At 43.8% G+C, this 24,944-nt stretch overlaps 1 protein-coding gene across 1 annotated transcript in view; it reads left to right on the top strand.

The window, feature by feature from the left end:
- The window catches only part of STAB2 (stabilin 2), a 134,188-nt gene that overhangs the window by 66,412 nt on the left and 42,832 nt on the right, over positions 1-24,944 (top strand). The window contains 12 exon segments of the mRNA XM_032493456.1: positions 1,856-1,903; positions 3,343-3,479; positions 3,905-4,019; positions 6,549-6,626; positions 8,706-8,804; positions 8,892-8,999; positions 12,020-12,151; positions 14,879-15,007; positions 16,423-16,476; positions 17,589-17,684; positions 19,400-19,595; positions 20,992-21,087. Coding sequence (XP_032349347.1) covers positions 1,856-1,903; positions 3,343-3,479; positions 3,905-4,019; positions 6,549-6,626; positions 8,706-8,804; positions 8,892-8,999; positions 12,020-12,151; positions 14,879-15,007; positions 16,423-16,476; positions 17,589-17,684; positions 19,400-19,595; positions 20,992-21,087 — 1,288 coding nt within the window.

The raw sequence follows: 24,944 nt of genomic DNA, 5'->3' as shown, positions 1-24,944 counted from the left end.
CCTCCTCTCCTTTAAAGCAGCCCCGTGAAGGGATTTACCAAGTGTCTCAGCTCTTGTACTCATCCATTTACTAACTTATTTACTTTCCTGTTGTTGTTGAAAAATAGTTGATTTACAATGTTGTGTTAGCTTCTGGTGTGCACATAGTGATTCAGTTACACATATATACTGTGTATATTTATATTCTTTTTCATTCTAGGTTATTACAATATATTGAATATAGGTCCCTGTGCTATACAGTTGGGCCTTGTTATTTATCTGTTTTACATGTAGTAGTTAGTATCTGCTAATCCTAAACTCCTGATTTATCCCTCCTCCTCTTTCCCCTTTGGTAACCATAAGTTAGTTTTCTATGTCTGTGAGTCTGTTTTTGTTCTGTAAATAAGTTCATCTGTGTCCATTTTTAGATTCTACATATAAGAGATATCATATGGTTTTTTTCTTTCTCTTTCTGCCTTACTTCACTTAGAGTGACGATCTCCAGGTCCATCCATGTTACAGTAAATGGCATTATTTCATTTCATGGCTGAATAGTATTCGATTGTGTAAATATACCACATCTTCTTGTCATCTGTCAATGGACATTTAGGTTGTTTCCATGTCTTGGCTATTGTAAATAGTGCTGCTGTGAACATTGGGTGCATGTATCTTTTTGAATTAGAGTTTTCTCCGGGTATTAATTGACTTTTTAACCAGTATTTACTAACTTACTCAGTAACCTCAACTACTCCCAAAAAGGAATTGAAACAGCTCTGAGATTTATTGCCTTTTGGTAAATTTGCACATAATAATTGTTACTGCCATTTTCATGGTGTTTAATAGTTTTACAAATGTTTTTATTTACATTAATGAATGTAATACTCATAATCCCAGGAGCAAGGCATCATCATTTTCATTTTTCAGGTGAGCACTTGGGTTCTCAGAGATTTTAAGTGACTTTCCTAAAATCACACAGCTGGTAAATGGCAGACCCAGGAATTGAACCCAGTCTTTTTTAACTCAAAGTCTAGAGCTTTGTTTACTCTATCACCCCTTCAGACATCACTGATCTACTGGCACTGTTGGCTATCTTTTCGAATATTAACTTCCCCAAAATAACCATAAATTGCATGAGATCAGGGGCCATCTTTTCTTTTTCATATCTGATATCCTCCTTCACTCCAACCTGGTGCCAGCTGTGGTGGTTCAATATATATGTTCATTAATAAATCCCATGATGGATAAATTTAAAATATCAGTGGCTGATACTTACTGAGCATGTCATGCACTCCAGCCTCTATTTTGAGCACTTTAAAAACATTAACTCCTCTAATTTCCACCTCAGCCCTATCAGTTGGAGCTTTTATCATCCCCATTTTACAGCTGGGAACCATGAAACCCAGAGAGATTAAGTAACTTGCCTGAAGAACTAGGAAATGGCTGAACTAGAAAGGAAACCCAGGTGGTTTAGGCTGAGTCCCAAGCCCTTGCTCAACACTGGCTCTGAGAGCAGGCAGTTTACCGAGCTCTGTGACCCTCTGTAGGGTTGGATGGCCATGGTCTTACAACCTAAATTCTAATTTGGAAGAACTTCAAGTTGTTGTTTGTTTCGCTTGAAGTTTCTGGAATTATTTCCTTACCTTGAATATAGAGGCTAATTCGAGCCATTAAGCAGGAAGTAAATGCATGGGTCTGGCTACGTGGGGATTCATCTGGCCCGGGGACCGTTCATGTTGGCGGGAGGCTGGCAGGGAAGACAAGCTGTTCCTGGGGAGGCTAAGTGCGGCTGCCCCGAGATGTGCTGTGGTTATACTTCTCACTGATCCTCCTCTGTGTTCTTTCCTCTCTTCTCCCTCCCTTGCACTAAATGAATAAGGAATTGTCCTTCCTCTCTGCAGCAGCTGTATTTAACGAGTGGATAAATGTGAGTACCTTTGTTGGAATTAGTTAGGATTGGGAATGTATGTCATTTTAGAAATTTGGAATGCATATTATAGAAAACGCAGCTGGTGAGGGGAAGGGCACATGTCTAAAGCAGTGGTTCTCAGCCCTGACTCCACTTTAGAACCCTTTGGAACACATTGTTTTCAATGGCCGTGCCTAGGTTCCTACCCCTAGACCCTCTGATGTGATTGAGCAGAGGTTTGACCCAGGTATCAGTGTATTTTAAAACTTTACCAGCTGGTTCTAACACACAACCAGGGCTAAGAACTTCTGGCCTAGGATAAGCTGGGGGAGCCAATTCTTCAATTAATCCAAATATACAAGGATAGCTCATTCACCACAGAGGTCTTTTTTAAAAATCAGCGTAGTTCATCATCATAATTCACCAAGTTAGATTTGGGATTCATAGTTGTAATACTATAATATTTCATGTGTGTTTCGCTCTCAGCCCAATGTGTCCAGAGGAACTCTTCCCTCTCCCTTGGAGAGTTCTGTAACAAAGAATCCAGTCCCCACCCTCCCCAATTGTCTGAATCTCTGTCATCTTTGCCCAAGTGACCCCAGGTGGCAGGTTCAGCCAGCCATCATGACAGATGGTTTGTCCCCTTCAAGAAGACAGGTGCCCAGATATGTGGTGTCTGGCCAGCACCCACTCCAGGACAGCTTCCTGTTGCTTCTGTGTGGGACCTCTCTGACCCCACCACAAGGAAGAGCAGGGAGGGTCCTGTTTTGTGTGCTGATTTCCATATGAGCTGACCCCACACGCATCAGCTTGCTCAGTGGTGTGCTGGACCCAGTTCATTCTAGCTCATGAGAGCACGTCTTTCCCAGCCCCACTCTCAACACTGTCGTGGTGGTACTTGATCAGCCATGGTGGGAGTACTTACACCACAGGAATCAGTGAAACTACAAACCAGTTGCTAAGTATAAGCCCATCACTTCTTTTACCCAGAACTAGCTGTGGGTGAGTAGATAAAGTTTGATTTCAGGCCTCCAGTCTCTGTTTTATGCGGAAACTGTTCTGTAATCATCTATCATCCTTATTCCAAAAGCATCCAAAGATTCTCAAGATTCTCTGCACATATGCACACATACATATGCACACACATGCATGATTCTATCAAAACTGTTCTCTGCCTTTTCATTTAGACTAAAGGGTAAATGATAATGACTCGAAGTGTGACCTGATCAGGAAAATTTGCCTTTTGACAAGGTTCACACATTTAAATAAAAGGAGTGAGTCTCAGAAGGGAGAATGAGGCATCAGCCGGTAGGTGGGATGCATTTGGGAAAGGGGTCCCTGGGACCTTTCCAGTATCTGTGAAACTGTATCACATGGGAAATTATCATCTCTGTGTTGTCAGCCCTATTTGTCCTCTAACATGAGTCAGGCCACTTTGTTTTCCTTCTGTGATTCAGAATGCTTCCCTCCAACCCATGCTATCAGCTGCCTCAAACCTCACTGTCCTGGTGCCTTCCCAGCAAGCTATTGAGGACATGGACCAAGATGAGAAAGCCTTTTGGTTGACCAAGAGCAACATTCCCACCCTAATAAAGTAGGCATCATGTATTTTATTTCTCATGGTAACTTAATGGCATCAATGTGAATGAAGTTCAGTGGAAGGAAGCCACGTGGTCCTTCAGGTCTGTGGGACTGAACATATTCTAGGATCTTTCACCTCCGTCCCCCATTATGGAAGCAGTCAATTTTATTGACAGCCAGCTCTGTGCTAACTGCTTTACAGACAACTTAGTGAATCCTCCCAACCACCCCATGAAATAGATATTATAATTATTCCCATTTTACAGATGTGGAAACTGAGGCACAGGGTAATTAACTCACCCAAGGTGCCATGGCTGATCATTGCAGGGGGAGATTTTGAATCTGGTGTTCTGGCTTCAGAACCTATTCTCTTAATTCAAAATGCCACTGCCTCAAGCACTGATATCTCACGAGAGCCCTCATGGACTGTTGTTTTAGATACCACACGCTACTAGGCACATACGGAGTGGCAGACCTGCAGGCCTTGTCACCTTTGGACATGCTGGCAACGTCTTTGCAGGGCAACTTCCTCCACTTGGCAAAGTCAGATGGGGTAAGAGACCACCATATTTTTTTTTGTTTTGTGGAAACGTGACCTATGTTCACATTGTACTTTTAAATTTTTTCTGTTATGGACATTTCCAAACCTGAGCAAAAATAGACCTAGAATAAAACCTCCATGTAGGTATCAACAATTATCAACATGGGAAAAAAATGAAATAAAAAGAAGAGGAATAGATCAAACAGAGGCCCCTTTACCTGTATAAATATGGAAGAATATGTAAAGAATTTTGATTGTTCCAACACAAATCTAGAGTGACTTTTAAAAATCTGTATCCCCAGATAACTTGTATACAGAAATTTTAAAGTTCACAAATAAAATTAGAAACCGGAGACTTTGAAAATAAAAAAAAAAAACAATATCAACATGTATTGATACACACACACACAGTTACTCTGTAGCAGGGATCCTATAAAATCTGGCTCTCTGCCCACTGGTTGGCCACAGGCTCTTCATGACAGACCACAGACTGATCCAGAAAGGCAAATCTTTCAGTTCTTCTGGGTGAAAGCTGTGCAGTTTCACAACGTTGATTTTTGTGGTTTCCTCTCCTCTTCTCCCACCACTGCCCTTTATTTGAAATTCCTCCAGGAACCCTGGGTGCAGAGGGGGACTTGCATCACCCTGAACATTGTGGTTGGGAGCTGGTTACTGGCAACCTTCTAACTAAGTTGTTACAGATTACTACAGTTTCATATTAAGTTAGAGTCGGTCAACATATATCCTTTGAACACCTACTATGCGCCAGGAACTGATCTGAGTGCTGGAGACAGGACAATGCACAAGGAGGAGCAGGGTACAGAAGCTCACCTTGTGGCACTTACTTCAGTGTGTCAGGGACTTGGATTCGGTCTTCCGGGAGGAAGCTGGCTGCCCTGCTGCATGTGGTGGTGTTTCACAGCTCCTTCTCTGAATCTCACAAGATGAAAATGAAGACTGCTGGGAAGGGAGAACTGCCACTTCAGTGGAGCATGTGCCACAGTCAGAATGTTTTAGAATTGCTGCTCTGAAGCATTTCTGCCTTCCTCCTCATCAGTGATGGCGCTGTGAAAAGGCTTGATGCCTAGACTTACCCAAATGTATGTGCTTTATCAGAGCATTCCTTTTAGAAAGCGGAAAAGAGTTACATACAGTTGCAGGGACTTGTGACATCTTATGATCATTCTAGAGCATCGCATACATATATCAGACAATGGCTGGTTTTCCACTGGTGTTTTAAATCATTGATTCTATTAGCAAGCATTAACCGAACACCCACCCTGGTCAGGCTCATCCCAACTTCTGTAGTTTCAAAGGTAAGTCAACCAAGACCTCTGACCTGGAGGAGCTAACCGTCAAAGACACAGTTGTAATGAGTCCTTTTTTTTTTTAATTCTTATTTTTTATTGAAGCATAGTTGATTTACAATGTTAGTTTCAGGTGTACAGCCAAGCGATTCAGTTATACATATATGTACATTTTTTTTTCGGATTTGTCCCATTACATCTTATAATGAGTCTTTTATTATGCCTGATATAAATGTCCCCTGTAACCAAAAGAGATGGGCAAGGTGGCCAGGAATGTTTGCTTCAGAGCTTCTGCTGATGTGCTCAGGGTGAGGCAAGTCCCCTCTGCACCCAGGGTTCCCAGGAGGAATTCCAAACAAAGGGCAGTGGTGGGAGAAGAGGAGAGGAGACCAGAGAGAGTGGAGCCCAGTTTTGTCATGGTTGGTGGGTGGCTGTGCGAGTGGGCAGGTTAGGTGTTCTTAGCTCCATTCCCTCATGTAATTAATATTCCTGAAAAGTCAGTAACTGTCTGTATTAGTTTGCTAATGCTGCTATAACAAAGAATGACAGACTGGGTGGCTTAAACAGCAGAAATTTTTGTCTCACCATTCTGAAGGCTGGAAGGCCAAGGACAAGGTGTGGGCAGGGTTGGTTGGGTCTGAAGGCTGTGGGGGCAGCAGCTTTCCCAGGCTCTCATCTTGCCTTGTAAGTGGCTGTCCTCGTATTCACAGGGTGTTCTCCCACAGAGCTGTCTGTGTCCACATGTCCTCTTCTTATAAGGACACCAGTTTTACAGGACTAGGGCTCACCCTGCTGACCTCATTTTAACTTGATGGCCTCTGTAAAGCCCTTGTTTCAAATAAGGTCCCATTCTGAGGCTCTAGTGGTTAGGGCCCCAACATATGAAGCCGGGGGACACAATTCAACCCACAACACTATCTACAGTGTTTTTCCAACTGCAGGGTCACCTTAGTGAGCCTCAGCCACCACTTTTTTTAATGAGGTAGAGTGAAGTGGAAGAGAATCAATGACCAGGTATCTCCCACATGGTGGAGGAAAGTATTGTTTCATTTCAATTTTGTATGTGTATGTGTGTGTAATGTCAAATGGCTCACAATTTTAAAATATTTCTGTGTGTCATGGTCCAAAAGTGTGACGGTCACTACTGCTCAAAAAGTGGAACACCCAGAAATAATTTCAGTCCCTAGGTATGCCCTATAAGAACTCACCTTCCCACTGTGGTTTGCATTTACAGAACATCACAATTGAGGGAGCGTCCGTCATTGATGGTGACAACGCAGCCACAAACGGAGTGATACACATCATCAACAAGGTACAGAATCACACCCTCCCACACAGATAGCCCGTCCCCTCCCTGTGTTACTTATCCTCCTGCACAGCATCTTTTGGGGGAAGAAATACTCAGCCTCAATATAAAAGTAACCTGTATTATACTTTATTACTTTTATTTTAAAACCATTTAGAGGCTCTACTCAGTAAGACTCAGTTACTGTTTACTTAGCCTGTATCCTCCAATGGGTCCTATTTAAAGTGTGGCCACATGCATTATATTACTTATTTATGAGAACATCTTACAAGAACCTTAGTATAGGGAAGTCATACATCCTGATGGGATATAATCAAGAACTAGAGGAGAGGTCGCTGGTTATGCATCACTTCTCCTCTCCCCCATCTGCATTAGTGTGCCCTAGAAAAAAATGGGAAAGGGTAGAAAAAGTATTGAGAAATTTGTAAATTTCTTCTAAGATGTGATTCAATAGTATGCAAAGGTATGAAATAGGATAAAAGTTTAATGGGAAGTGAGATTTTAAACTACCCTATAATTTTCAGTTACTATATTAAGATCTTCATTTAAAATTAAAGGAGAATTTAGGATAAATTGGGAAATTCTGAAAAGTGGAAGAATAAAAAAGATAATTAACTAATTTCATTTTAAATAAAATTATTCTCACTTGGCACTTATATACTCACTTTTTTAAGTTACAGAAAACATTAACTATTTCTGTCCAGAAAAGAGGCTTTTTGTAAGACTTCTGAGTGCAATACTTTGTAAAGACATTGCGATTCTCTTGTCTTACCGAAAGGCTCTAGAGAATACAACACTTTTTTGAGTAAGTTATATGTCACTTGCAGGGAACTATGCTGGGCTTATAGCTTCATTTATCAAAAGGCAACAATCCTTATCAGTACTTTTCTCCTCCAATACTGGCTTTCCAAAATACTAAAAAAAAAATAAATTAAAAAAAAAAGCTTTTTTTTTTTCCTTTTTCAATCTAAAAAAAAAACTTTTTAGAAAAAACATAAAGTTATGTTTTCTTCTTCTTACATTTACATTTTTGATGATCACAACCTCATTAGTAAAATGGTACCTCAACCCATCTCCTATACGGAGCGTTACTATCACGGGAGCCAGCCCCAGACCCATCTCCTCCAGGAAGCCTTCCCTGATCCCCACAGCCCCTATCACCAAGGTTGACATAGTGCCAAGAGGGTAAGTTCTAGGATCATACAGAATGTGGGTTCAGGCACAGCTGTGTAACTTCGGGCAAGTTACATAAGTTCTCTGAACCTCATTTTTCTTCCCCTGTGAGGATGAAACAACACCTTCTCTCTGAATGTCTACTGCCTAGTGAGACCTCAGTAAATGTTGTTTTTATTCCCTCTTCCTTCCTCTGAAATCCTGTGGGATTTCTTGATCTGGAACTCATTTGGCTGGCATAACTGTGCTCGTTTGGACAGTTGCTCTTTATGGACTGGGTGGTGAGCCCCTGTATGATGGCATGTCCTAGAGGGGTGGAGCCGCATCTTCTCCGAGTCCCTCAGCAGCATTACCACCTCGCCTTGTGTACGGTAATATTGGAACGATTGACAGCCTGCTAGGGCCAGGCATTGTGCCAAGTACCATGCATCGCATTATCTCATTTGATTTTTACAACAGCCCTAATAAAGTACGTGCCATTCTCCTCACTTCTCAACTGAGGGTCCTCTTGGTTAAGTAACTGGATTGAGGAAGAAGTTTATGTGAACACAGAGATTCATGGATGTGTGTCAACTGCTCTGGGTTGCACTGGCTCCCTAAGCAACTCCTTCTGTACCTGTCCATTGGACATTGTGTTCACCCTCATCAGGGCCACCATGAACAGTTGTGCGGGGTTTGCCCTGCCTAGAGGTGTCTGGTCTAAGGGTGGTGTGGGGCTGAAGTCCAACCCACTTCATTCCCCAAGCTACACACCCCTGTTTGGTCTTGCAAACTATCAGAGAAAAGGGTATGATTTGTAAATTTTCAGAGACCCTCATAATCGCATATTGTGATGTGACTTGAACCTGTGTGTTGGAGAGCAGCAAATCCTACCAACATAGGCTAACAGAATTTTGGGGTTTTCTCTCCCAGGTCCTAGTTCCCCAGAGAGGTCTAACTGGCTCCTTACCAAACCTGCTAACACGGCTGGACCAGATGCCTGACTATTCCATCTTCCGGGGCTACATCATTGCAAGTATCATGTTCTCTGCATGGCCCTCTGCTCAGGTTACCTGGGAACGGGAGTCCCTCACACAGTCCTGCCTCTTTCCTTCACAGCAATACAACCTGGCAAGTGTGATCGAGGCTGCTGACGCTTACACAGTGTTTGCTCCAAACAATGATGCCATTGAGAGTTACATTCAGGAGAAGAAGGTCGCAACTCTGGTAGGTATTAGCAACAATACCCTGGGAAATTATTTCCTAGAAATTCAAACACGTAACATTTTTCAGTCGATCAACCATGTACATTTTACTCTTTCATCAAAACTTCTTTGTCAAATCCAGATATTTAACATAAACTTGTGCAGAGACTCTGTGTACGCAAACCTTCCCCAGGCTAGAGCTGCTCATATATTTAGTTCGTACCCCTGGAAGCACACACTCAGGCTGTATACACAAGGAGGCAGGTGTCCCAGGGACCTAGAAGCATCTTCATGGCTGCCCCTCCTCCCGTCCCTGGCTTCTCCCTGGTCTCGCGCAGCAAGCTGTCAGCAGCTGGGACCTAGTGGGAGTGGACTGTCTCTGTCGTCCTCCTATTCTGCCCTTCTCTATCTTCCCTGGTTCCTAACATCTGGGGGTAAACGTCAAAATTTATCAAAGGATTTTGTGAAATAATAAAAAGCTCAGTCCTGCCACTCTGGTTCAGAACCCTTGGAGGGATCTCCATTTTCTGAATGACTAAGTCTAAACTACCTCCCCAGGTACTTAGGGCCTCCAAAGCTCGCCATAATTACCTTCTATTCAGTGCTGACTCCAGAATTTCCATTTAGAAGGATCCCAGGGGTTGTCCCACCCCTAGCCCATAGTGAGAGGACAAGTTTCAAACTGTGTTTGCACAGCTCTATTTAGGGTGACTGAGATGAGGATGCTAAAAAGATGTGGGCTGATACTTGAAGTCCCCCTAAGCCACCCTTGGGCTCACTGATGTCTCCCACCCATTCTCTGCAGAAACCATATGGTCTAACCAGAGTGATATATAGACCCTAAAGAAGGCAAAGGTGTGTTTGGTGCCTTTGCTCCTATGTACACACACATGCACACACATATAGACACACACACCCTCAGGAAGGCTGCCCTTCCTCCTCCTCCACCTCCTGACTCCTCCCTACCCATTCTTCCAGTCCAGTCTCACCTCCTCCGGGAAGCAGGCTCTAGACACTGGAGCTGCAGACAGTCTCTCCTGACTCTGACTTCAGACTGTTGGTACACCTTTCAGCACGTAGACACCCTGGTGTAAGGAATTGTCTTTTCAGCTGGGTGGGTCTTAGCTCTCTAATTAGATTACAAGTCTTTGAAGGGAGGAACGGTCTCTTCGATTTCTGTAACTGGCATGTTGAACAAGCAGAACTCCTGGGATGGAATTGAAAATCGTCTTTACTGTGTCTCCCCATCCCTTTGAACCTGTTCTGTGGGGAATATTCTTTTCCTGCCCTGGGATAAAACCTCAGGCAATCCCACAGTCTTTCTGTTTCCCCCAAAAGTTGCAAACACACTCTCACTTAAGTTAAAAAAAAAAAATCCAGCTCCTTGTATTAGTCAACATTTTGAATTAGATTTAAAATTAAATCTTCTTCCCTCACTGTTCCATGCTCAGGCTTTATCCAGACAGTAAACTAGAGGGGGCTTGGTCCTTGAATCGATCAGGGTCCATCAGGAGACAGAAAATGTACCAGGGAGAGTTTAATATTATGAATTGTTTATTGGGTATAAAGCTATATAAGTATAGTTGAAAGGTTAAAAAAAAAGAGATATCACGGAACCATCTATGACCCCAAAGGCTGGGAGATCAGAGGGAAGAGGTCAGGATAACTAAAGCTTAGAAACATAGGGGAGCCCCCAAGGAGCTGTAACTCAGACCTCAGAGGACGGGGTGCCATTCAGCTGGTGTCTCTGACCTTGGAGGAGGGTCCAAGACCCAGGCCTCTAGGATGGGGCATTGCCCAGCGAGTGCTGGCATCTTGGAAGAGGGAGGGACATGATAAATCCAGTCTGGGAGTGACAGGCATCAGCTACCACTGCCTTGGTGAAGAAGTAGGCTGGGGGATGCCCATAGGACCAGAAAGCACAGAGGAAGCAGAAATCCTGCTCCCCACTTCTGCTCCAATGGGCCTCACAGTCTCCTCTAGCACTTAGCGCTGGCAGAACCTAGCAGGAGCACTGGCAAATGGGGAGGGCAGACTGTGGTCCCAGCCCCAGCCGCAGAAACGAGGTAAAGGGTAGCTTGGAGCTGAGAGACAGTAACTTAATTTACCTTCTCTCTTTCCCCATGAGATGAGGCTTCTAGTCCCTTTCCTGATCTCACTGAACTCAGTTTTAGCCTCACCAGGTTTGCAGTGGAGGGGCAGGACCTGTTAGTGATCAGGAGTAGACATTAAGAGGGTAGGAAGGTTGTTACCTCACTGGTACCATCTTGAGATGCCATTGCTCTCTGGGCCTGGTAAGTGTCTCAAAGCTCCCTCGCTCGCTCTCTCTCTCAGGTTCTTTGGAGGCCACCACCATCCCTGGTGGTCTCATACTGTACCTGAGTGCCTGCATCTGTTCCTTCAGCCACTTATTTCCTTTCTTCTGGGGAGGCCTGTCTGCCCTCCTAGACAGCCATCTATAGGATAAGACCTAAGGCACCAGCTGTCTCAGACACAGCCACCCATCTGGTCCATGCACGCCCTCATCCCAGGTCAATGCTGGGGCTGCAGGGCTGTCCCAGGGTGGTGACAGCCTTCCTGCTCCACTGGGGATCAACCCACCGGGAGTCCCTGGCCCAAGACTGCTCAGGCCTGAGCAAGACCCCACAGACCACCCTCTCTGCAGGGGACACAGCTCTAGCCCTTGGCATCATCCCATCAACCCTCCTCTCATGACCCCTGAGATGAAAGGCAGGATGGGGTGGAGACTCTTCACAGCAGTTCTCACCAGAGAAACCAACTTTAAAATCCTGTCCTCGGTCTGGGTTTTAGGGTCACATAATTAGTTCTTCACCATCCGACATGGAAAGTTTGCGAGTCCTGCAAGGTGCTCTGTCTCAGGTTTAGTATTTATTATCCATTGTGCCCTGATGCCTCAGTCAGAACTTCCAGATCAACTGGCTACTGCTCTTGCAACCCCCACAGTGCCCAGCACAGCGGCGTAGCCCAGCTAGTGCCCGGGGCCTGGCCTGTGGTTGACTTTCTATCCTATGTGTCGTCCAGGAGGAGGATGTACTCAGGTACCACGTGGTCTTGGAGGAGAAACTGCTGAAGAATGACCTGCATAATGGCATGCACCGGAACACTATGCTGGGCTCCTCCTACCCGCTCGGCTTCTTCCTCCGGAACGACCAGGTGCGGTCCTCTCCCTGAAACCGGGCGTGGGTGTCTCCCGTCATTTGCACTCACTTCTGAATCGGGCACTCCCACCAGCACTTCTTAAGCCTTGTCAAGGGAAGATAGTTGTCTGTGTCTCGCTGGAAAGCACTGACTCAGCCAGGCCGTGAGGCTCCCCCCAACTCCCCCTGTCGCCAGCCCCCGGATAATCAGTGTGGCCCGACAGATGGCAGAAATGGATCCCAGCAGTCACAGGTGCCCTTCTCATACCAATTCCCAGCAAACCGACAGACAGTCCCCTAGCAGTCTCCCAGATGGACGGGAGCCTGGCAGCAAAGGTTACCTCCCAGGAAGTGCCATTGACTCCAGGGTCTGAGGAGAATGACATACAAACGACCCAACAGCCAGATGGATGAATGTTGTTCTCTCTGCTTTATACATTTGACACCACGTCAATGCAGCACAGACTGCAGTCCTAGGGCCAAACGACCCCCACACCTGTACGCCAGCACTTCTCTCACACGGCCGCTTAGCGCTTAAGATGTTCAGAACCCATAAAAAGGAAGTAGGGAGATTATATAAAAGTCTATTTAATTATTTCAGACATCATGTGGGAGGATCAATCTATGAAAACCCAACAAGAAACAATGTAAATCTAGTAAATTCTTATAAGAAAAATTAATAAAAACTGTTTAATGTAAACTAAATGCTAGATGAAAGTGAATAAAATTTAATTACACATTTTCAAGCAATAATATTCTTTATAAAAATGCAGTTTAAAAACCAATTTTCTCAGTGGTATCGTCATTGAATCACAAGTAAATTTTGTGTACAGTTTTTTTTTAACATGCTTGAGTTAAAAATAAGTCTGGTTCTTCATTACTTAGGGAATAATCTAACTCCAAATATTTTCCTCTGATGCCTGCAAATATCTTACCTATTGTGTCATAATTTTGAGAAGATCCTTTTAAATACATTTTATTATTTTTCCAGGTAAGGCAGGTTTTTGTTTATAAAGATCTTACATTTTTGTTTTGTTTTTATGTGTATCATCTTTAATTTCACCATGTAGAAATGAATATTCCCATGCAGATACTTGAATCAATTTCAATTCTATCATGTTTATTTTCCATTTGTTTGGAAAGCCTTTGATCTAGAGTTTGTTGGTTTTTTTTTTTTTTTTAACAACAGAGGCTTTATCTTACAATAGACAAGTAGTTCAAAGTTACAATATACAGACGACAATAGAAGTTTAGCTTTTACTGATACTCATTTACTCTCTCTTAGGACAATGGAGATATAGAAAAATGCTCTCTAAATGAGTGGACTTGTGTTCAGTTCAAACTTTTAATGCAGCTCGTAATTCTCCAGATACATCTTGCAATAAGAACAATTCAGACTTTTTTTTTAATGCCAAGTTAATAGTATTACTGCATCAGAAGTTCTGCTATTTTGATATTTTGAAATAGCTCAGCATATTGGAATTCTACAGATTTGTGTTGCACTTACCATTTGACACCAGGAATGGCTCCCTGCTTCTTGTCCAAATCTACACAGACCCTGGACCCTTCTGTGGACCTGAGCCATGATTTATCCCAACATCCAATGGAAGTTCATTTGACTCCAAGTAAATCATAAGGGACTTTAACATTCAGTGGAAGTTCAAGTTTAAAACACTTAGGAAGAGTCACTTTAATCTTGATGCAGTGGGGAGTTTGGGGGATGTTGTTAATTATTTTTAAACCCTTGTTAGATATAAACTTGACATCGGTTTAGTACCATAAAGAATACCCCTGTCTCCCAACCTCAGCCCTGGCTGCACCTACACATGCACACACAGCCCCAATTTTTCAAAGAACCATATGTTTTCAGTTATATTAGTTACATTAATGAATTAGTGGCTTTAATAATTTTGCATTAAGCAATCATTAAGACATCCTCCCACGAAAAATCAAAACAAAACAAATTACAACTCAAAGTTGATTTTGAGTTAGCAGCATTTAGATACTGACTTAGTCCCTGTGTCTTGGATGCTTACAGACACAATAGGTAGAGACAATACAAACATACCATGAACCTCAAAGAAGCCCGAAGGGAAACATGGGGTAATTGTGACCTCTGAGCAGTCTCCACACACAGGAAAATGATGCGAGCTGGTGGAACACTTTTTACAAACCCTGAAACACTTCAATATGCTAGTTATTTTTATTCTGATGTAACAATCACTTCACCTTACTGAGTGGTGCTTGCCAGTTAACCAAGAAGTAGAGAGATGCTGAAAGGACACTGAGTTTCATTCTCCACGTCTTGGTTTTGGGAGGCTTCCACACCTCCAGGACCGCCAGTGACCAGCGCCGTCAAGCACATCCATGGAGCCATTTTTCCAAGGGCACTCACATCATGATCATGAGTCAGAATTTCTTAACAAAAACCAATCATCTGAAGGAGAGAGAGAAACCTTAGAGATTACCTGGAACAATCTCTTCCTTTTGCAAAAGAGGAAATTGAGATTCAGAGAGGAAAAGCAGCTGGCGCAAGCTCACACAGCTAGAAGGCGCCAGATGCAGGGCTGTTACTCAGACTCCCTTCTCCTGGGCCAGAGCTCTTCCCACTGCAGTATGCCACCTTCCAGGTGAATACTAGAGTACCTCCTAGGCTGTTGTCATACTGATACCCATCCCCATCTTCCCTATTTCCCTTAAAATGACTATAAGAAAAACTTAGAATTAATCCTCTTGTTCACAGCTCTACGTAAATGAGGCCCCGATAAACTACACCAATGCAGCCACTGACAAGGGAGTGATCCATGGCTTGGGGAAAGTTCTGGAAATTCAGAAGAACAGATGTGATATTAATGACACAACTGTCATCCGAGTAAGTTATAGCCAAGGCCAATGATGCAACTGAAGAGTGCTGGCTTCTTGTTTTATAATTTTGAAAGCACAGGACTCATGTCATAGAGTGTCATAGGGTGAATATCCTTGAAAGCTGAGGTGTGTATTCAGCCGTGGCTCTGCAAAAATAAGTGAGACTAGTGCCCTGCATGTCTGGGAAAGGCTGCCCGCAGGGCTGTGTTGAGCAGGATTCTGAAGCTGTGGTCTTCCTCGAAGGAAAGTATGCCAGGCCTGGCAGGAAGGGGGCACGGTGCACCCATGGAAGGTTTTAGCCAAGCCTAGTCTAGTTGGAGTGAAAAGATGGAAATGGATCCTTTCAGTATAATACAGGATGCAGTAATGGAGACTTTTATCTCCATGGGATAGTGTAGGATCTTTCAGTGACATTTATTGGGCACTGTTTACATGCCAAGCACTGCTCTAAGCATTTTACGAGTATTAACCCATATAGTCCTCACAACACCCTACAGAGAAGGTACTATTACTATACCCATTTTGCAGATGGGGAAAATGAGCCACAGAGAAGTTAAGTAACATACCCAGGATCACAGAGCTAGCAAGTGTCAGAGAAGGAGTTTAAGTTCAGGCAGTCTGGCCCCAAAGCCAGAACTGTGAATGACCACACTCTCCCGTCCCATAGGTGCCAAGCTAAGAACTAGTCACATTGGCTTCCCCCTGTTTTAGGAGCAGGTCACACTCGAAAATGTCTGTCATTCTCATCTTGTGCTCTTTGTTTTATAATAGTGTATGTTATCTCCACGCTGAACCCTCAGCTGGACCATGTGCTCCCAAGGCTGAGCACTGTGTGTGATGCATCATTTACTCTCAGAATCTGGCCCGATTCACTAAAAAGTGGGTTTTCAGTAAATGAGGATTGTTGTTAAAGGGATTAGGACTTAAATGAGAGAAGACCTTGACAGATTACAGGATTATTAGCATCAGAAGTATATAGTGGAAGGGGAGGAGGGAACAATTAGGAGTTTGGGATTAGCAGATACAAACTGCTATATATAAAATGAACAACAAAGTCCTACTGTATAGCACAGGGAACTATATTCAATATCTTATAATAACCTATATTGAAAAAGAATATGAAAAAGAATATTTGTGTGTATAGATATGTATGACTGAATCACTATGCTGTACAATGTAAATCGGCTATACTTCAGATTTTTACAAAAGTGTATAGTGAAGACAGCAACGTGCCAACATCCAGGACTGGGAGTAGTTGAAGTGCTTGTCTCAAAGGACATTAAAAGAATTGATCAGATGGGCTTCTGATTTTCAATTCTATACCTTAAAACCTTCAGCTTGGAGGTCTGGAAAATATTTACAGCCTTGTTTGGAATAATGATAATAACTATGAAATGTTCACTTTGCCTCTGTTTTAACAAGGGAAAGTGTGGGAAGTGTCCTCAGCCAATCTGCCCATTTGGAACTAAACCACTAGTAAGTATTTTGCCTGCTTCAATGTAATAGTTTACAGATCCCAGGGAGGTCCAAATTAGAAAATAAATCTCAAGCATATCTCATTTCTTTGCCCTCATTCCTTCACTGGGTTTTAATTTAATTTTACTTTCTATATTGTATGCATCTTTCTGAAGTCTTGAATCCATTTTTTTGGACCAAAGTAAAATTTTCATTAATAAATAAACAGAAACAGCATTCATTTCAACCAATGCACACGCAGGAAGGGATTTTTCACCCTCTATGTCTTTCATATCTCAGTAGCCAGTTGAGCACTGGAGCAGGAGATCTTATCAGAGGAGGCAGACTTCACATCCACACCATATTCAGCCAGGATGAATTCCACCAGCCTGACTCCCTTTTACAGTGGAAGTTACAACTAACTTGCTCTAAGAAACACGTGACAGACTTGGGGGGAGGTATATGTCTTTGAATTAATTACCCAAGAATAGTGTTTTTTGTAGCTATTTATTGTGAAAGCTACTTCTTTTACATGAATTTACTGGACGATGCCCCAACCATTACAAAGAATAAACGCTCACGCACCCTCCACAGCATGACAGTAATTTACAACAGTAAAAACACTGTCTCTCACTTGAGTTTTCATTTAATCTTGAATATTGTGAGTCTTTGTAAACAGCCTTAATCTTTTCTGAGGCCAAGGCAGAATATCAATCAATCAATCAATAGAAACCAAGCCTCAGCTCAATCAATGTGTGGTGTTAGAAGGACATTTTTATCAGGTTTACACTAGGATTCTATCTGGCTTGAGTTCATCTTCTAGAGAAAAGTTCTTTTTACAGATTACCCCCCAAAGGTATAATTATCTTATATTTTGCCACCTGGTGTTCTGGCAGCCAACATTGTGTTTTGTGTTTTCTGTCTTATGAAGCAACTCCAAGAAGCCAGCCCCCTCCCTTCCCAGAACATTAGCTAACATCAGTTAGTGAGACAGCCCCCTCCCTTCCCAGAACATTAGCTAACATCAGTTAGCGAGACAGCAATGTATCACCCACCTACTTGCTTTTAGAAACTGAAAAACTTTTTCCTAACTGAGGAATATAATAAATAATATAATCATTCTTATTTCACAGGGTGAAGAGACAAGGAGATGTCTGTATACCATTTATTTCATGGGCAAGCGATCCCTGTTCATTGGGTGCCAGCCAAAATGTGTGAAAACTGTCATCGTGAGTATAATGATTTAGTCAGCCTTGTAATTATTGCGGCAGCATTGAGAAATTTAATGTTGTACTTTGCAAAGTGCCTTTGCCCGTATCCTTTCTGCCATCTCCTCTTCTTCCTCCTCATTATCTTCATTACCATTGTCATTCAAAGTAGCAGTAGTGGTAGCACTGAAAGTCAGGACAGCTCTCTAAGTCAGCACATTGGTGAAAGCTGCAGTATTCCATTGCGTGATGAGGAGATCGAGGGACTGAGAGGCTAAGAGGATTTCCCTGTTCTTACAGCAGGGTGAAATGCCCTGTGTGCATGCTTGTAAGCAAAAGAGAAAAGAAATGGGCAACTCCTTAAGGAAAGAGAACATGCATTTAGAAAGTGGGACCCCAGAGCTAGGTACCTCTGAGCTGTTGCTTTGCAATCTGCAGGAAAATTCCTTATGACATCCTGCCCTTCTTTCCCAGATTAGACATAGCCCCTGCTTACCATATAGAGGCAAGGTGGTTTGGCTCTTAAGGTGTGGATCTTGGGGCTGACAGGAGATTTTGCCTGTTAATCCACTCAAGGATAAAGGCAGGCTCCCAGAGCTACCTAGGGGGATGACAGACAGTAAACAAGGAAGTAAACAAGGGTTTTATTTCAAATCAAGGTGAGATCCATGAAAGTAACGTTCTTTAGGTTGAGGGGAATCTAAAGGAATGTTTCTCCAAAGAAGCTGAGATCTGGAGAGGGAGAAGGAATTAGCCTGTTAAGCACAGGGAAGAGAGTCCCAGGAAGAAGGGGAGCTGTATGAAGACCCAAACAGCTGGACGTGTTCAGGGCTGGAGGACCAGTGTGGCAGGAACCTGGTGAGCAGTGAAGCCTTCCTTGATGGGAGACATAGGCAGGCTCATGCCATATAATACCGGGGAGACCATTTGCTTTTGAGAGGTGTAGCAATTATGAGGATGACTATGCTTTAGATAGATACTACCAAGTTGAGAATTCCTTTAAATAAAAATGGAGTATTCGTGGAAGCATTTTTAAATAGGCCATCTAGCATCGTGCTAAACAGGATCTTCGTTAAATACACTTACACATATTAAGATTATGGACCAAGTGGATGTTGCTAGTATCTCTGGGAAATGAGAATATTTTTTATACCTTGCTGTATCGAGTAAATCTTTTATAACTAGTATTTACTGATTTTTAATCAGAAACGCAATAAAACCTGGTTTTCCTTTTGAAAGAAAAAAAAAAAAAAAGAACAAAGGCAGGCCCAAGGGCTTCCCTGAACTACAAGAAAGTCATTCACAGAATGTCAGAGGGCTCACCCACCTGGGCCTCCCACCTTCAGCACCAGATGAAATAACATACAACGCAAAGGGTCCGAGTTTGGGGACGGCGAGGGCCCCTCTGGCATTTCTTGGCTTACTCTTTACTTTGTTCCTGCTGCCTCTCCTTTCTCACTTTTCTTCATCCTCTACTCCTGCTTGCCTTTTTCCTTCCCCTCCTTCCCACCTCCTCGGCAGAAGCCTCCATGCTGTTCCTGGCACCCTTGGGAATTGCATAGCCTCACCTGGTTCTCAGGGGACTCTGTCCCCGGTCCTCACAATCCCCTCCATGTGGGGTCAAAGCTACAGGCACACATCTAGTCCCACCTGCTGGAGTTGTGCACCTCAGCTGGATGAAACCAGAGGGTGGAAGGGTAGCCCTGTCCCAGTCCAGCCCGGTCCTTCCGTTCCAGACGAGAGAATGCTGTGCGGGCTACTTTGGCCCCCAGTGCCAGCCCTGCCCAGGGAGAGCTGAGAACGTCTGCTTTGGGAACGGGATCTGCTTGGATGGAATCAATGGCACGGGCGTGTGTGAGTGTGGAGAGGGCTTCAACGGGACGGCCTGCGAGACCTGCGCGGAGGGCAAGTACGGCATCCACTGCGACCAAGGTGTGATCCCTCGCCCCACCCACCCAGGCGGGCTCCCACAACCAGCCAGATGTGCAGGAGAAAAGAGTGACTCTGCATGCGCTCCCTAACCGCTGGCCTCCAGGGAAGGCTGGGATCCCCTGTTATCACATGAATCACAGGAGCTTCTGTGTTGTGTAATCTGCATTGGCAGGGATTCCACACAGTTTCAGCCACTAACCTGGACCTGCCAACCCACCCACATTTCTGCATTTGCCTGCCTGCACTGGTCCTCATGGGTATACTCTCAGTTTTGGACATCACTCGATAGTTTGAAAAGCAGCTCTGTGCACATTAATTCATCTAATACACACAGAAACTGTATATACTTGAGTAGTCTGATCTCTGTTTTACAGATGAGGATCTTAAGGCAAAGAGGTTGAATGGCTTCCCCCAGGGTCACACCTGATGAAATGTGAATGCATGCTTGCTTCACTCAAAGCCTTGTTCTTGAATCATGTTCTTTGCATGAAGATCAATCTGTTGATTCATCCTCAGCCAGCCACATGCTCTAAGTTTGTTTTCACAAAAATCGTGATCTAGTTTAGCTGAGTCATCTGCATTCTCTCATCCTGACTTTTTTGTGCCCAGGGACAAACACCTATGAGAGGGTTGACTTGGGAGAAGGGGTTTCGTAATCCATGAGAAAACAAAGTATTTTTTCTACCTTATAGTAAAAACCATACCATTAACCTGGCTATCACTGTTTTCTCATTAGTTAGTCAAAGCCAGACAAAGTCAGTATGTAACTGAATCATTGTAATCAGGCCCTATATTATATAATTGGCATTGTAGTGCTGATTTTTTCTATGTTATATGGAAGAATTATCTACCTACACTTATGCAGGATTTCCTCACCTAGGATCCATAGATGACCCTCACAGGGTCCAGCAAACCCCCAAGGCTGAATGCTTTTTCCTAAGGAAGGTGTCCTTCGCTTTCACTCATGACACTGCTGAGTAACAAAAATCAGCATTTCTGTGTTGAAGAAGGCAGTGCCATGCCGGGTTTATAGAAACTACTAGACATTTTTCTGAAGTCTACTCTTAGGGAACAAACATGGTTCCATCCCCAGGGGTCCCACATAACCTCAGCCAAGGATACAATCACACTGCTTGGGTCATTGCCCCACAGTGCTATATGTTCCCCAAGTGGTGGTTTTGGTTGAAGCATGACCTGGTTCACATATTAGCCCTCTCTATTCTGCCTCCTATGCCCCTGCCCTTCCTGAGAATCCAGCCCTCCCAGTAACAACAGCGACCACCTGGGAGCAGATTGAAGAATTAAGTGCACCAAAGTGAACCTTTGTATTAAGTGATAAATGAGTTGTTGAACACAGGTCAGAAGTCTGACAATGTGTGGGTGTTTTTCCATTTAGCATGTACTTGTGTCCATGGGAGATGCAATCAAGGACCCTCCGGGGATGGCTCCTGTGACTGTGACGTGGGCTGGCGAGGAGTGAAATGTGATAGTGGTAAGAGCCAGCCTTTCGACACTTACGATCTGTTCTTAGCCTCCCTTCTCAGCAGCTACATATTCTTCCTCTAAAATAGAAATGACATCCTTATGTCTTCCTTTGGCAATAAAGTAATTCCTGCTTGCAGCAAAAAAGTTTATAAAATAGAAGCAGAAAGAAGAAAACAAAAATTACTCATACTCCCAAGACAGGGAAAAAACTAGTCTTAGTGTTTTGTTTTAGCCTTGCAACCTTTTTCTAGGCATATAGATGTGTGCGTGGGGCTGTATTCTACACAGTTTTGTAACCTACTTTTTCGCTTCACAATATAAAATCAATATCTTTCCATGTGAATAAAAATAGAGAAATATTTTTTCTTAATTTCTGCATAATATCCCATTATCTGACTACCATACTGCTTAAAATCAATTTTCTGCTATCGCAAACAGTGCTGCAATGAGCATCATATATACGTGTATGTGTGTGTGTGTGTGTGTGTATAAATATACATGTATATATTTGTATTTGTCTTATTAAATAATTTTGTTAAATTCCTTCAGATGGGATTTCTGAGTTAGAAGTTTGCACTTTGGGGGAAAAGTTTGCTGCTTATTGCCAAGTTTTCCAAAGATTATATCAATTTGTTTTTTCACCATTGGGGTCTGAGCAGGCCCATTTCCCCCACCCCCACTTCTCTGATGGTTCCTAATGTGCTCCAGGTTAGAGTGATGAGAAGGAAGAGAGTTTTAGGCTGAAAGGAACTCCTGGAATAGTACAAAGAAGTGGGAAAGCTCTGCACATTTACAGAATCCAAAGACTGCAGAGTGAGAGGAATATAGGGAAAAAGAGGGAAGTCAGATGAGGACAGGCTAGAGGTATAGGTGAGAGTCAGATCCCCAAAGGCTAAGGATGGTGGACCTTCTGCTAAAGCCAACGAAAAGCCTGTCAAGGGTTTTGAACAGGGCAGCAATCTGATCTGATCTGTTCTGCATTTTAGAAACATCATTCTGACACTAGTTGGAGAGAGTACCGTCTGGAAGCAGGTATCAGAGTCCCCCTCTTCCGGAGTAGGGGCTGGGGATGAGTCTCAGATGCCTGCCAGCCCAATGAGGGCTCCAGGGATGTGGGGTTGTCAGAGGGAGTGCTTTTGCCCAAAGCTCAAGGTGATGCTAAAATCAAGGGAACACAGATTTGACTGAAACACTCAAGTCAGAGATGCAAATGGCCCCAAGACAAGGAGACATTCTGGAGCAGATATCAAATGCTGGGGTGCAGAGCCAGGGTTTAAGAGGGCCTGGGAAAGGGGATTAGGAAGCAATGGGCTCACATAAACAGGAAGACAGCCTGGGAGAATCCCTAGAATAGATCAACGCATCAGTGACAGCCAGGGATAATCTGGAATAATGTATCATAAATTACCCTTGGCTATCATTTATATGCTGATAAAAGCATGGTGCATGGGAGAACCAACCACATTTAAAGGGACAGGGAACAGCCTGGAGGCTGTGACAGGTTTTCAGGAGGCAGTTAATCAGTCTGAACTAACACAGTGGCCTGACCATGGCAGGGAAAATGAAGGCACTTCATTGTCAGATGAAGTAGAATCAGGAGCACATGGCGACTGGAGCTGCAGAAGAAAGGAAGAGGGAGGGAGGGGTCAACTGTGTGGATGGTGGATCGATTTAGGAAGAGAAAGTTGGGAGGTAGTGCTGTTTGGGGGTGGTTGGGTTTGAGGTGCCAGAGAACATCTGGGTGGAGATGCCCAGGAGGTGTTAGCTCATTCATTCATTCATACATCAGGTACTTGCTGAGCTGGCATTCATCAGAGGCTGGCGGTACACTAAGGACTCTGCACTGAGCAGGGTGTGGTCCCTGCCCCAGTAGTTTGGAGTCTGGGGAAGATGCTGACAGGTCCCAAATGCTGTCGCTGTACAGCAGGCAGTTGGATTTGTGGGTGTAAGACTCAGGAGTGAGGTTGAGGCTAGAGATATAAATGTCAGTAAGGAGACAGACATGTATAACTTTGCACCATGAAGGGGAAGAAAGCAGGGCCAAGGACAGGCCACCAGACTGCCTCCCCTTCCTGTTTTCTCTATTGTGAAAGCAGACCCCAGCCCGCCCCCAGCTGCTCACCCTCTCAGCCTCCCCCTCCCTCTCCCTACTACCAGATGTAAATTATTCCAGCCCTCCGCACCCCCACTCCTGCTGCTCCCCTCACCAGTAGCCTTGTGATCCATCTCTTCCACCTGTCCTATTTCCCTCCATTCCAAACTCCATGTTGCTGCCAGACAGAACTTTCTAAAACATAGGCATCTTAGTCCGTTATGGCTGCTATAACAGAGGACCACAGACAGGGTGGCTTATAAACAATGGGAAGTCATTTCTTACAGTTCTGAGGCTAGAAGTCTGAGATCAGGGTGCCAGTGTGGCTGGATTCTGGTGAGGTCTCTTCTGGGTTGCAGACAGTCATGTTCTCATGTTCTGGCAGGAGTGATAAGGGCACTCTCCAGGGTCCCTTTTCTAAGGGCACTAATCCCATTTGTGAGGACTCCACCCTCGTGATCTAATCACCTATCTAAGTCCCCAGCTCCTAATACCAGCACATGCAGTTTCAACAGATGGATTGGGGGGTGAAGGGGTGGAACACAACCATTTGGACTATAGCAGTATTGTTTTCCACCCTCTCCCCAGGACTTGACAACCTGCTATGAGTCTTCATTGCCTCCAGGAGAAATACCTTAGCAGGGTGCAGTACAAAGCAATTCACCAGCTGGCACTCACCCAGTTTTCTAGCCTGGTCTCCAGTGCACACCCTGTACTAGGAGCTTCTGCTCTAGTAATGGAAGTAAATGTTCAGTTGTGTTCCAGAAATTGTGGTATAGGAGTGCAAAGCAAAGTGCTTCTAGACCAGACTAGACAAACTTGTCCACTTACAAACTCAGTCCCAAGCCATGTCAGACATCACTAATTAATCATTGCACTCCTCCGTCTGAGGCCAGCCTAGGGCCACCAACTCCATCCTTCTCAAAAGAGTGTATTACATAGTTACTATCAATTAACTGAAGTTGGCTCACAGGTTTAGAGCAGGTTTCAGAGAGGAGAATCTAAAAAATGACTGGAATTTCAGAGACAGAGAATGGAGAGAGGTTTCCAGTTTCAAGGACTAGCACACATAAAAGCAGAGAATTGCTTTGCACCTACTCTAGCCCATTGGAGCCTGTAAATGTTCCCTCTGACACAAAACAGACCACTTTTGCAGCCAGGTCTCTGTTTTTGGACTTGCTCTGCAACTTGGCCAGACCTAATATTTCTTTTTCAAAAGCTCTTAGCCTGAGCAACCTGTCCAAAGGGTGCTTTTTCCTCATCTCTTAACTATTTCTTTCTGGATCCTTCCCTGCCAGGAAGTATCCATTAGCTGGGCATCCAAGAGCAAGAACCTAATGCTGCTCCAGGAAACTTAGGAATTAATTCAGCAGATAGGTAGTGAATACTTGCTGTATGCCAGGCTCTGAGCTATTTCTGCACATGTAAAAAAATTTTTTTCATATTATAATTAGGTGTTTGCTTATTTGTATCACTTCATAACAAAATGATGACAGACTAGAAAGGAAAAAGAACATAGAAAGTATAAATAAAATAGAAAATCAAGCCCGAGAATGGGTGGTGCATCCTCACCACCTAGCATGGGTCCTGGTACACAGAGGACACTCCATCGGACATTTGACCTACACATTTGGTTCTGAGCTTCCTGGAAGCCCAGGTTAAAAAAGGTTGACGTGGTCACATACATAGTTTTACATAGTTCACATGATGCATGACCTTCTGAGGAAGTAAATCTTTTTCTAGCACCAAGTACTAAAAGAAAGCTCTCTAGT

This window comes from Camelus ferus, chromosome 12 (assembly GCF_009834535.1).
Source record: "Camelus ferus isolate YT-003-E chromosome 12, BCGSAC_Cfer_1.0, whole genome shotgun sequence".
Taxonomy (NCBI): domain Eukaryota; kingdom Metazoa; phylum Chordata; class Mammalia; order Artiodactyla; family Camelidae; genus Camelus; species Camelus ferus.
Note: the sequence above shows the minus strand (reverse complement) of the source record. Positions and strands in the feature narration are given on the sequence as shown.